This window comes from Galeopterus variegatus, unplaced genomic scaffold (assembly GCF_000696425.1).
Source record: "Galeopterus variegatus unplaced genomic scaffold, G_variegatus-3.0.2 Scaffold424, whole genome shotgun sequence".
Taxonomy (NCBI): domain Eukaryota; kingdom Metazoa; phylum Chordata; class Mammalia; order Dermoptera; family Cynocephalidae; genus Galeopterus; species Galeopterus variegatus.
This window is the reverse complement of record NW_007726535.1, coordinates 47902-60001: the sequence shown is the minus strand read 5'-3', so window position 1 is coordinate 60001 and position 12100 is coordinate 47902. Positions and strand designations below refer to the sequence as shown.

The 12100-nt window shown below is 46.6% G+C and overlaps 2 protein-coding genes across 2 annotated transcripts in view; one reads left to right on the top strand and one right to left on the bottom strand.

Annotated features, from left to right (window-relative positions):
- Window positions 1–3387: 3387 nt before the first annotated feature.
- Window positions 3388–12100, bottom strand: part of RFT1 (RFT1 homolog (S. cerevisiae)) — a 46297-nt gene continuing 37584 nt past the window's right edge. The window contains exons 11-13 of the mRNA XM_008568599.1: window positions 10370–10475; window positions 4092–4341; window positions 3388–3778 (exon numbers count right to left, since the gene is read on the bottom strand). Of these exons, the coding sequence (XP_008566821.1) occupies window positions 3611–3778; window positions 4092–4341; window positions 10370–10475 (524 nt within the window). The 3' untranslated portion in view covers window positions 3388–3610. The remainder of the gene's footprint in view (window positions 3779–4091; window positions 4342–10369; window positions 10476–12100) is intronic.
- Window positions 5345–9808, top strand: LOC103587164 (B-cell scaffold protein with ankyrin repeats-like). The gene is given in 3 exon segments (XM_008568597.1): window positions 5345–5354; window positions 8393–8631; window positions 8633–9808. Coding segments are annotated over 3 exon segments (1086 nt in total). The 3' UTR covers window positions 9470–9808.

Genomic DNA, 12100 nt, shown 5'->3' with positions numbered 1-12100 from the left:
TTTTTTTTTTTTTTTTTTTTTTTTTTTTTTTTTTTTTTTTTTTGTGACCGGCAACGGATCACAACCCTCAGTGTCGCGCCCGTACCGGACCGGGACCGGCAACGGGATCGCAACCCTCGGTGTTGCGCCCGCACCTCGCTCAGCCAGTGAGCAGCCGGTCTGTATGTGGGATCCAAACCCTCGGTGGGAGTGCCGCCGCGCTCCCAAGTGGCACATTGCCCACCTTCCTTATGAAACTTGAGAATTTTTTTCCCTTTTGTAGAGAGAAGAAAGATCTTTATGAAAGAAGAAAGACCTTTACAAAAATGTAAAGAAAATAATTTATTCCTTTCTTTCTTTTTTTTTTTTTTTAAAGATGACCAGTAAGGGGATCTTAACCCTTGACTTGGTGTTGTCAGCACCATGCTCTCTGAAGTGAGCTAACTGGCCATCCCTATATAAGATCCGAACCCGTGGCCTTGGTGTTAGCAGCACCGCACTCTCCCGAGTGAGCCATGGGCTGGCCCTAAAATAATTTATTCCTTTTAAACCACGGGACTAACATGAAACTAGCAACATGAATACACAATTAAAGAAAAAAGACAGGAGGAACAAGGGCCTGCTTGGATTAGGCTGGGAAGTGGCAGGGAACAGGGCAGAGTAAACAGCACCTCCAGAGACAGGAGTCGCCACTGAGGAAAGATTAGGTAGCATAGCAGCATCCCCAACTGAGGGACCTCAGGCCAAGCCTGAAGTGACCAACACTTATGCGTGACCAGAAGAGCACAGAAAGCCAGCAATACTGTAATTCTCACTACCAAAGACTTCTTCCTTCACAAAAGAATGTGTCTTAGAGACTTGTTTCCATGGAGAGTAGCCTCACTATATTTTGAGTGGTACTTAAAGCCAAAATTGTGATGTCCCCCCTCCCCCCCGAAATCCTTCTTGGTAAAGTGAGGCAGCCAGGCCCACATGTATGCAAGCACCCTGAGGCAACAGGTGTGGCCCAAGGGGGCCAGCAGGGGAAAGAACTANTGTATGCAAGCACCCTGAGGCAACAGGTGTGGCCCAAGGGGGCCAGCAGGGGAAAGAACTAGAGGACCGGCCAGGTCCATATGAGCCTTAGGGAAGCAGTCAGGGGACAGAGAGCTGCTGCGACCTGCTGCCAAAAGTGCTGACAGCCCAGGAGGCAGGTGCTAGTCATGGGAAAGCACGGGGCCACGGCACTATTCTTCCTAAAAACAGGAGAGCAGGATGCAGGAAGCAGCCAAGGGCTACAGTCCCAGCTGGCCACCTTTCAAGAGGAGCTGGCCCTGACCACAGTAGCCCTGTGATGACAGCAGCACCTGGCAGACAGCAGCATCTGCCAGACAGCGCAGGGAGGGGCAAAAGAGCCCCACTGTCAAGACACAGAGCTTCTCTCTACCAGAGAGTGGGAAACTTGGTGGTCCTGTTCCCAAAGACCTTGGAAGTCACAGACTGTGCAATGGCAGCTCTGTTCTAGGAGCAGAGGAAAGACACTGGGGGCATGTACACAATGGGTCTAGGGCCTGCCACTGAGGACAACAGGATGTGCCCACCTTGGTGACATCACAGTCTTGCAGGCTTGCCCAAAAAGCTGATCCCAGAGCCCTGCCCCTAAAGATAAAGACTCTGAAGTCTGGAATGGGTCCTGGAAACCTACATTTCTAACCTGCAATGCAGGTGATTCTCAGGCAGGTAGTACGAGGACCACACTTTGAGTCTGGGGCCAAGTGGGCATGGGGTGCGTGGCAGGGTTGTGGGGGAGGGAAGAGGTGGTCAGCAGCAGTAAAGAAGGAGCTTGTGAGGACTGAAGGACCATTTCTGTGCACTCGAGGCAGAAAAAGGATGTAGGAAAAAGGGCTGCTTTCTGTGTGTACCATTCCACCCCCATCCCCCACTCCATGGGCCAATCCATTTTCCTGAGCAAGCCTGCCCTGCCCTTCAAATGCATGACTGAGGCCATGCTTTTGGAAAACGTCTGATTGCACAGGACACTTTGTATTTAGCTGCTCTTCCCCCAGTTAGTGCAAAGCATTTTCCCTCTGCATAGACAAAAATGTATCAAGGTGACTGGGCCCCAGTCTTGGTGTGCTGGTGGGTCTTGATCCTTGGCCCCTCTGCTCTGGGCAAGTGGATTTAAATACGTGTATTTCAATGCATAATAAGAGTTGCCCTTACTGGCCCTCTCTTTGGGTGTAAACATGGAAAGTTTAGGGACATTGGGCCAGAGGATTGTTAACTACTAACATCCAAGATATAGTGCACGTAGCTCCAAAGGGCAATCAGCCAAAAGAAATTAATACATTCATGAAAAAAGAAAAACACTTTACTGCCCTGGAACAATGCTCAATGATCTCACCTGCAGGATGTAGGGTGCAAGGTGCAAAGAGCCTGGGTTCACATTGTAGCCTGGAGGACCAGACCCCCAGGCCTGATACTCTTGCCCCAGGTCTGGAATTTGGTTGTAATGACCGGTGCTAGAAATAATGGGTCAGTGAGAGGGACCTGGCTCAGTAATACTGCCATCTTGAACTTACAATGCTTATTCTGAGGATGAAAAGATACATCTATTCCACCTTAGCTGTCATTTGTGCAACTTCCATATGAGAAGTTTACAGAAACTGGCAAAGCAGCATTCTCTTCAGGGAACAAAGTAGCTCACGCTCAATTAGAGTTTCCTTCAAAGTCCCCTCTCTCAGGTGGCCAGACCAGGTGTCTTCAGCCAGCTCTCAAACACCCTTCAATGAACAAATCCTGAGGGCCCATGCTGGGTAAGACATGTGCTGGCCCAGGGGATACACGTTTTCATTTCCTGGGTTTCTCACTGAGTAACATTTTTCCTTCCCTAAAAACTCAAACCACAGTGTTGACAGGGGGAGAGCCACAACTCCAGGAAAAATACTCATTCTTTAGTATATAACATCAGGTCTCCTTCCTTCTTTTACAGAAGAAATTAAATATTCCGTCACACTTCATTCTTTAGTATATAACATCAGGTCTCCTTCCTTCTTTTACAGAAGAAATTAAATATTCCTGTAAAGGGTAAAATGGCTGCACCTCTTCTGGGCCAGATGATTATTAACTGTTAACATCTAAGATATAGCTTGTTGGAACATGTTGCTCCACAGGCCAATCACACCTGAAAGGAATTAATATATATATATATATATATTTTTTTTTGTCTTTTTTTTCGTGACCGGTGCTCAGCCAGCGAGCGCACCGGCCAGTCCTATATAGGATCCGAACCCGCGGCGGGAGCGGCGCTGGGCTCCCAGCGCTGCACTCTCCCGAGTGCGCCACGGGGCCGGCCCAGAATTAATATATTAATAAAAAGGAAAAATGCTGATTAGAACAAAATGATGAAAAAAATTGTATCTATTTTAAAAGGGCTTTTTTGGTCTTCATTTAAAAATGAAACTCCTCCTTTGTGTTTGGGACTTGAATTGGATGGTGTTTCACCCAGTGGTTGTCTCTGTCGTCCCATCTCCTGGGTTGCTCTCACTCTACTGCAGACGCCTCAGCAGGGCTTTTGCACAGAAATGTGTTCCGCCCACAGAACCACCCCATAGCTGGTCCAGGTGCCACAGGTGTCAAGGCATCCCTGAAGTCAAGTCATTTTGTCAGGGAGTGTGGAACCACCTAACTGAGTCCTAAGAAAGTGGATCAGCTTGGTCTCTGTGAGGAATGCTGTCCCGAGAGTCACTCCCAAACAGAAGGCCCCCACAGCAATGTGTGCCAGCCTGGATGCCCAGCCCTGCTCACAGCATAGGAACACCTGGGGAAAGAAACCATGGTCATTGCCCGGCACCTTGGTCTGTACCTCCTTCCTCTGGGACCAGCCAGGGAAGGCAGCTATTGTTCCAGCGTCCAAGTCAGATAATAGGCATGACAACTACGTACTGTGGACCTACTCTCTTCCCCCTGTTAACATTCTATCATAAGATGCTGCCCTAAAGGCCTGGGGAAGGAATAAGAGGAAGTAAGCACTTGTCCAGTTGGTTCTGGCAGAGTGGGAAGGGGAAGCCTAGAGGGACAGACACTGGACAGCCCTCAAAAGCATGTGGTGTGAAGGTGGCAGGGAGCCTCACCTCTGAAACACCAGTAATCCCACCACTGAGGGCAAATGCCCCGAGGAGGATCGGTGACAAGTGCAGGCCAGCCAGGGGCCTGTGAGGGCTCCTTTGGAAGTAGCGGTGGATGAAGCAGAGACTCTGTGTGATCCGGATGCCCATGTTGAAGCAGTTGGCCAAAATGAAGCCCACGCTGCCACACCAACGGGTCAGCAGATAGGATAACACCAGAAATGAGGAGGACAGGGCGAGCATTGTGAAATTGTACCTGAGGAAAGTGAGACAAGCAAAGCAGGGCAGTAGGTACTTGCCCCAAGACAGGATTGCTGCAAAAAAAAAAGTGGTCATGAACATCAACTCACAGAAAGAAACTGAGTTCACATAATCCAGGTTTTCATAACATCAAATGCTATATGGATAAGACGGAAATGTCACTGTCTCCCTCACCCCTGAACAGAAGAGTTAAATAATTCAAGATATTTATGTTTTTAAAGGATAATAATTGGTTAGTTAAGTGACAGTCTTTGATCAAAACACATGAAAATCCTGTTCAGCCCAAGTCCCTAACGTGGGGACAAGAATAAGACCTGGGTAATAATTATAGATCGGATGCTAACTCTGTGACAGGCACTGTGAGGAGTGCTGTGGACACACTGGTGAGTGAACACACATGGCTTTCCCTGTGGAGTTTGGATTTGTTTCACAGACAAGGGAACCAACAAGGAGAGGCTGAGTGAGTAATTTGCCTGAAGAGTGAGTCGACACTCCAACCCGACTCCTGGCCCCTAAGCTTCAGAGACTCACACTGCTTCCCTTGGGAAATACAGCACCGTTAACTTTGGCCAGTGGACTTCACTCAAAGCAAATGACCAGCCTCCAAAATGAAATGTGAACAGGGAGCAAATCTCAATCCCTTTGGTGTTTTCCAGACTCTTACATGTCCTTCCTTGTACTCTCAGTATTTCTAGAGCTCTTGGATTCTGGAGTTGAATGGATTATATTACTCCTTTCACTTCTGTTTCAAAGCAGCACATCACTTAGTTATCTTCAGTTCTCAGCAAAGGGAACCAAGTCTTAGCAAATGTAAAATAGCTGCCATAGTCCTCTGAAAGGCTTATGGTATAGCCGTGAACAAATTACCCAGCATCCGGTTTCTGCCTAGCACATAGCAGGCACTCTAAGTATATAGTTGTTGAGGGAACCAAACCCTTTAGGTCCCCAAGATGTGCCTGCTCGGTTAGGTAACCTCAGAGGCACCACCCAGGTTCTGCATGAGTGATGGTAAGAAAGCCCAGGTATAGGTCCTTGGGCTGACCAAGCCCAAGGTGCAATGGAGATAGGCTTTATCAAAGTGGGTGGTTAGAACACTACACACACACACACACACACACACACACACACACACACACAACTATACTCTCTAACAGGGAAGGTATGCTTTCATCCAGAATTTCAGAGTTCATTTGCTTCTCAATTGAGAACTATACTCTAACAGGGAAGGTATGCTTTCATCCAGAATTTCAGAGTTCATTTGCTTCTCAATTGAGAGTCTCTTTTAACAGGCAATAGAAGTACTGGGCCCCTACCTCCAGAAGGGAAGTTTTTTCACTAAGTACTAATCGATGATCAGAATGGTCAACTTCATAACAAGCCACTGAAGACCATAGATAGGACTTTGACTTATTTTCCAAAAAGAAGCAGAGATATGTAATCCATTATTTTCTCAGAAACTCTCTCAGAAAGGTCTACTACACCAACCCTTCAACTTTAAGCCACAGATTCACAAACTTTCAAAGTCATCCTCACCCAACTCCAAGTAAAATGGCAATAATAAACAAAGCCAGTAGCTAGTTCATGCTAATTCAAGCAGGGATGCATTCAACAGTGCGGCCTCTTGTGTGGGCGTCTGGGAGGAGCCGGTGTGGTCCACTGTCTTTCACTAGAAGAGGGCCCTGCAGCTGAACTTTCCAGAGCTCACAAATCTATAGCCTCTTTGACTTAAAGAGGCTATAGTTTCCTTTAGTTCAATGTGATAAAAGCAGAAAGAAAGCAACCAGCCGTTGTCTATATTCCCTCATGATTTGATGGCAAGTTTTCTTTTTTAAAAAACATTTTAAATGTTGGCTCACCCCCTCCACACTAATGCTGAAGTTACTATAATAAAATTTCCTTCAAAGAGATGTACTCCTAGTCCAGGCTCTTTCCACTACACCACAGTGCCCCACACAGCATGTTTTAAATTACATTTAAAATTAGTTAATGTTAGAAAGTGGCCTTCAAGTAAAAGAACTAAATTTTCTTTCTTTTTTTTTTTTTTTCCTTTTTGTCTTTTTTCGTGACCGGCAACGGATCGCAACCCTCAGTGTCGTGCCCGTACCGGACCGGGACCGGCAACGGGATCGCAACCTCGGTGTCGCGCCTGCACCTCGCTCAGCCAGTGAGCGGCCGGTCTGTACGTGGGATCCGAACCCTCGGCGGGAGCGCCGTCGCACTCCCAAGCGGCGCACTGTTGCAGTGCGCTACCGGGCCGGCCCAAAAGCACTAAATTTTCAAAGTTAAACTTAAAATAGGCCTTTTCATCCATGGGAAAAAAAGATGGACTCAAAGCAGTTCTATAGCTGTAAATTTAACTATCTGAGGTGAAAACCAGGCCTAGACCACTATTCTAAAAGTATGAGTTATGACCTACTAGTATCTGGGAAATCAATTTAGTAGATCATGACACGGCATTTAAAAAAAATGAAATAGGGCCGAGCCCATGGCGCACTCGGGAGAGTACGGCGCTGGGAGCACAGTAGCGCTCCCGCTGCGGGTTCGGATCCTATATAGGGATGGCCAGTGCGCTCACTGGTTGAGCACAGTGTGGCCGGTCTCAAAAAGGACAAATAAAATAAAATAAAATAAAAAACAAATAAAAATAATGAAATAGAAGAGAATAAAAAGCATCAGTGTGTCCTGTACATAACTGGGGTACTTCCTGCTTTGTGAACCCTTGTTTCAGTCACATGCACCTAAGTGTGTACTGGGTCACAGTGTGCAATGCAGTTTTTACTGTGAAAATTGGTCTGGGCTAGCAGTTCCTGCAGCCCTAATATCAGAATTGCCTGGAGTTGTCTAATAGATTCCCTAACTCAGGCTTCCTAAAGTTCTAATTTAGCTGGTCTGGGAGAGAACCAGACTTCCTAGGAGAATCTCATTAGTCTGGTTGGGATCTATGGTCTAGACTTTAGATCTCAACTACTGTGTAGCAAACAAAGTCACCAGGCCTTTACGTGAGTCAGTCTAAGACAGGGAGAAGACAGAGGCTACTCTGAGCAGGAAGAAGGGTTCCCCAACCCTTTGACTTACCCCTTCTCCATCCCACCCCCCAAGACTAGGCCTCTGAGGGCTCTCAACAACACTCAAAGTTACAGAGGCAGCATGAAAACCCCTGAGGGACCCAGGCCTCAAGGGGCAGTGAGATAACAAGGTCCACTGGCCCAATCACCTGCACTCACCTTTTGTATACTCTTCTCTATCTTCCTCTCTCTTCTATGCCCCTATCAGTTTTATCCCGCTCCTCAAAATGGTCCTGTAGTGATGTCTTAAGATTCTGCTTTACTACTTTTTGGCATTTGGGACCCAAGAAGTGGATGATCCTGAGTGTGGGCCAAAGGCACTTAACCAGGAGTTCACATCAAAATTATTGAGGTGGTTTATAAAAATGCACACATGCTTGGGGACCTGATTCTGTAGGTGTGGTGGAAGAGAGAGTGGTGGAGACAGTGGGGACAGGAATCTATGTTTCTAACTGTTCCATGGGGGATTCTGACTCACAACCAGTGTTAAGAACTACTGGGTCGAGGTTCCAGGGCAGAGGTCCTGATCTAGGGTCAATGGATGATAAAAATTATGGCAAAATGTGTATGTACATGTGAATCTTTCTCTGAGGAGAGGTGTCACAGAATCCCTGAGATTCTCAAAGACCTAAAATCAGATGCTCAGGGGTAGAAATCTGCATCTTGAAGAAGCTTCTTGGGGCCCCTTTGGAGTTGAAGACCACTCTTAGGGGAATTGTACAAGGAGGTAGAGAAACAGAAGTCTAGCTTGTCTTGTGCCTGACTCTAAACCTGGACTAACACAACCCTTCAGGGCCCATACTTCTCCCTCCACAAAAGAAGGCAAAGAGTAGTTGCTGTGTCCCAGCCCTATAGTGGGGAACAGTAATGGAATCAGACCAGTGCCACAGAGATCCCAGGGAAGCACCACATTAGTGGTCTAAATATTGCCTCTAAAAGAGCCATCTGGAAACTAAATCAGACAATCTTCATCATAAACAGCCGCACAGAACCCAGCATTTCATCAGGAAAGCGGAAAGACGTTCAGGCAGAGTGCGGCTGGGGCTGAGGTGAACGCAGCCCCCGGGGAAGCGGAGGAGCGTGAGTCAGACGCGGAGGCCGAGCATGACCCTCCGGAGGCCGCCAGTGGGAGCTCCGAGGACCCATACGATGACTTGTACGTGTTCATTCCCGAAGCCGATCCAGAAAATGATTCACCAGAGCCGCTCATGAGCAGCAGACCCCCCCCTCCCCCCCCCGCGACCTACAGCTGCCGCCTGCCAACTGGAAAAACCTCACTTCACCTTACACGCAGGCAAAAGGGCGGAAGGCCACATGGAAAGAAGTAAGAAATGGTGTGATCCTGGCGTGAGACAAGAACCAGGAGATGAACTCAAAGGAGAAGAAGAGAAGAAAGAAGATGAAAAGGAGCAGGAGAAAGAGGAAGATCCATACACTTTTGCTGAGATTGATGACAGCGAATATGACATGATACTGGCCAACATGAGTATGAAGAAAAAAACTGGAAGTCGGTCTTTCATTATAAACAGACCTCCTGCCCCGACACCCCGACCCACAAGTATCCCTCCGAAAGAGGAAACCACACCTTACATAGCTCAAGTGTTCCAACAAAAGGCAGCCAGAAGGCAATCTGACATCGACAAGTTCCATGGTCCTCCTAAGAAACAAGACAGAGCTCGGATGGAGAGTCCAGCCTTTTCTACTCCAAGGGGCTGTCTGGCCCCTGGGCAGGAAGAACTCATCCTCCTGCAGGAAAGAGTCAAGAATGGGAAAATGACTGTGGATGAAGCCCTGGAGAAATTTAAACACTGGCAGATGGGAAAGAGTGGCCTGGAAATGATTCAGCAGGAAAAACTACGCCAACTACGAGACTGCATTATTGGAAAAAGGCCAGAAGAAGAAAATGTCTGTGATAAGCTCACCATCGTGCACCATCCAAGTGGTAATGAAACTGCCCACAATGAAAATATGTTTTATAACATACCCTTCAACAATAAGTTTCCTGCTCGACTCCAAGTTGAAAAGGAATTTGGTTTCTGCTTGAGGAAAGATCATTAAAGAAGGTTATTATAATGAAACTCAAGAATCTGCAGACATTGTGCCTTCTGGGTGATTCAAGCTTGCTTTTGGATTACCTGCTCTCTCCAGGGGAATCTATACTATGAAAGCAGAAGCAAACCTCTGAGTTTCAGAATTTGTTATTGCCACAATTTATTGGTATCATACCTGCTTCAGATGGGTATATTAATATTAAAATAGAATGCCATGGAGTAACTGCATTCTTTGAAAATTCTTGAATTTTACAATGTGCTTTGCCATGGAAGCAGCCAGTTCCCATTTTGAAAATTAAAAGAAAATAAGATCAGAGAAGTTAAATGCTGCGTAGCAGCATTATTGGGCCTGTCTAAGGCACTAACCTTAGATTACTCCTCCTGTCCCTAGAATAACCATGAAAATGCAAATTCACTTCATACATAATTGCCTTTTAAGTGACTGGTTTGTTTTTTCGATTTCTCAAATTCGGTGCTCTAATTATTATTGTTATATCATGTTTGCAGAAACCTTCCCTTATTTAGAGCTTCTTTGCATATAACACTGAGAACATCATTTTTTTAAAAAAAGTTTCTATGTCTCAAATTAATATACATTTCCAGAGTCATTATTCTTTATTAAAAGCTATAATTTCATCAACCTATTTCTTAGGAATAATTTACTAGCTTAGAATAGAATGCAGTTTCATCATATTATGATTTCCATGTACAAATGCTGCAAATAAATTGGATGTTTAAAGCTATGTCTGACTTTTTAAAATAAATGTATAAGAATTAACCACTAAAAAAAAAAAAAATAAAAGAGCCATCTGTAAATGCATGCTTAGAATGAAAAGAAAAGAGACTGGCAAGTGACTTCATTTTGGCTGAAGGCCATGATTAAAGGTATACCTTCTAGGTTACTCACTTGTCAACCTCTTCTTTGCTCATGGCAGCAAATGTAAAACACTCGGTTACTCCATTGACGGCAAGCAGGAGGACGTAGAGACAATAGGAACGCAGCAAAACAGGACCTACAAGCAAACAACCCATTGAGACTCCAGAGCCCAAATGGGAGGCCCACATGCACCCTGAGCTCAGCTGGTTGCTCAGAGAACACCAGAACTGGCTCACAGCCCTACTGGTATCATCAATAGGCAGACTGCATGCTTGTGCCTATGGTCTTAATTGTCTGGAAGGACTCCCAGCATTCCATGGCACTGACTAAAATAATCAGCTAAAACAAAAGAACAATTATGAATACATGTACAGATCTCTTTCTGAAAAACTAAAAGCTTATCTGGCCAGCAAGCAAATCTGTTTGCTTTTTTTTTTTTTTTTTTTTTTTCAACCCTCAGTGTCGCACCCGTACCGGACCAGGACCAGCAACGGGATCGCAACCCTCGGTGTTGTGCCCGCACCTCGCTCAGCCAGTGAGCGGCCGGTCTGTATGTGGGATCCGAACCCTCGGCAGGAGCGCTCCCGCGCTCCCAAGCGGTACACTGTAGCAGTGCGCCACCGGGCCGGCCCCTGTTTGCTTTTTAAATCAGTATGAAGAGGGCTGCTAGTCTGAGTGCTCAAAGACACTAGCGACCCTGCGTATTAAGAGAATCTCAGTTGAACAGGTCCTGAAAAAGACCTTCAGGAAAAGCCAGGGGCCTAGGACCAGCAGGAAACTACTGAGACAGAAAATCCAGAAATCTGCAGTGAGAACCAGAGCCTGTGATGGCATTTCTTCTAAAACAAAGTGATGCTGTTCTATAGCTAACTAAAAAGCTTTGGAAAATGTGCTCACAAGAGAACAAAAGCCTTACAAATGGGATTGATTCCCCTCTTTTATTCATTTATTTTTTTCCTTTTCATCTTTTTTACTAACCAGTAACGGGATCGCAACCCTCGGTGTCACGCCCGTACCGGGGACCAGCAATGGGATCGCAACCCTCGGTGTTGCACTCGCACCGCGCTCAGCCAGTGAGCGGGAACCGGTCTCCACATGGGATCCGAACCCTCGGCGGGAGCGCCGCTGTGCTCCCAAGCGGGGCACTCTCTAGTGCGCCACCGGGCCAGCCCTGATTCCCCTCTTTTAAAAGAGCCATTATCAAGAAGTGGCCAAGCAATTTCTTTTCTTTTTTTTTTTTTACCTTTTTGTCTTTTTTACTGACCGATAACGGGATCGCAACCCTCGGTGTCGCGCCCGTACCGGGGACCGGGAACGGGATCGCAACCCTCGGTGTTGCGCCTGCACCTCGCTCAGCCAGTGAGCGGGAACCGGTCTCCACATGGGATCTGAACCCTCGGCAGGAGCACCGCCGCGCTCCCAAGCGGCGCACTCTCCAGTGCGCCACCGGGCCGGCCCGCAATTTCTAATAAAATAAGCATATACCCAGCCTGTGACCCAGCAATTCTGCTCCTAGGTATATATCCAACAGAAATGATTGCACATATTCACAAAAACTCTTATACAAAAACATTTGTAGCAGTTTTATTCTTAACAGCCAAAACTGACCACTGACAGAAGAGAGGATAAGCAAACAATGGGCCATCCATACAAAGCAATAATTCTCAGCAAGAAAAGGGTAAAAGGGCCGGCCTGTGGCTCACTCGGGAGAGTGCGGTGCTGATAACACCAAGGCCACGGGTTTGGATCCCATATAGGGAT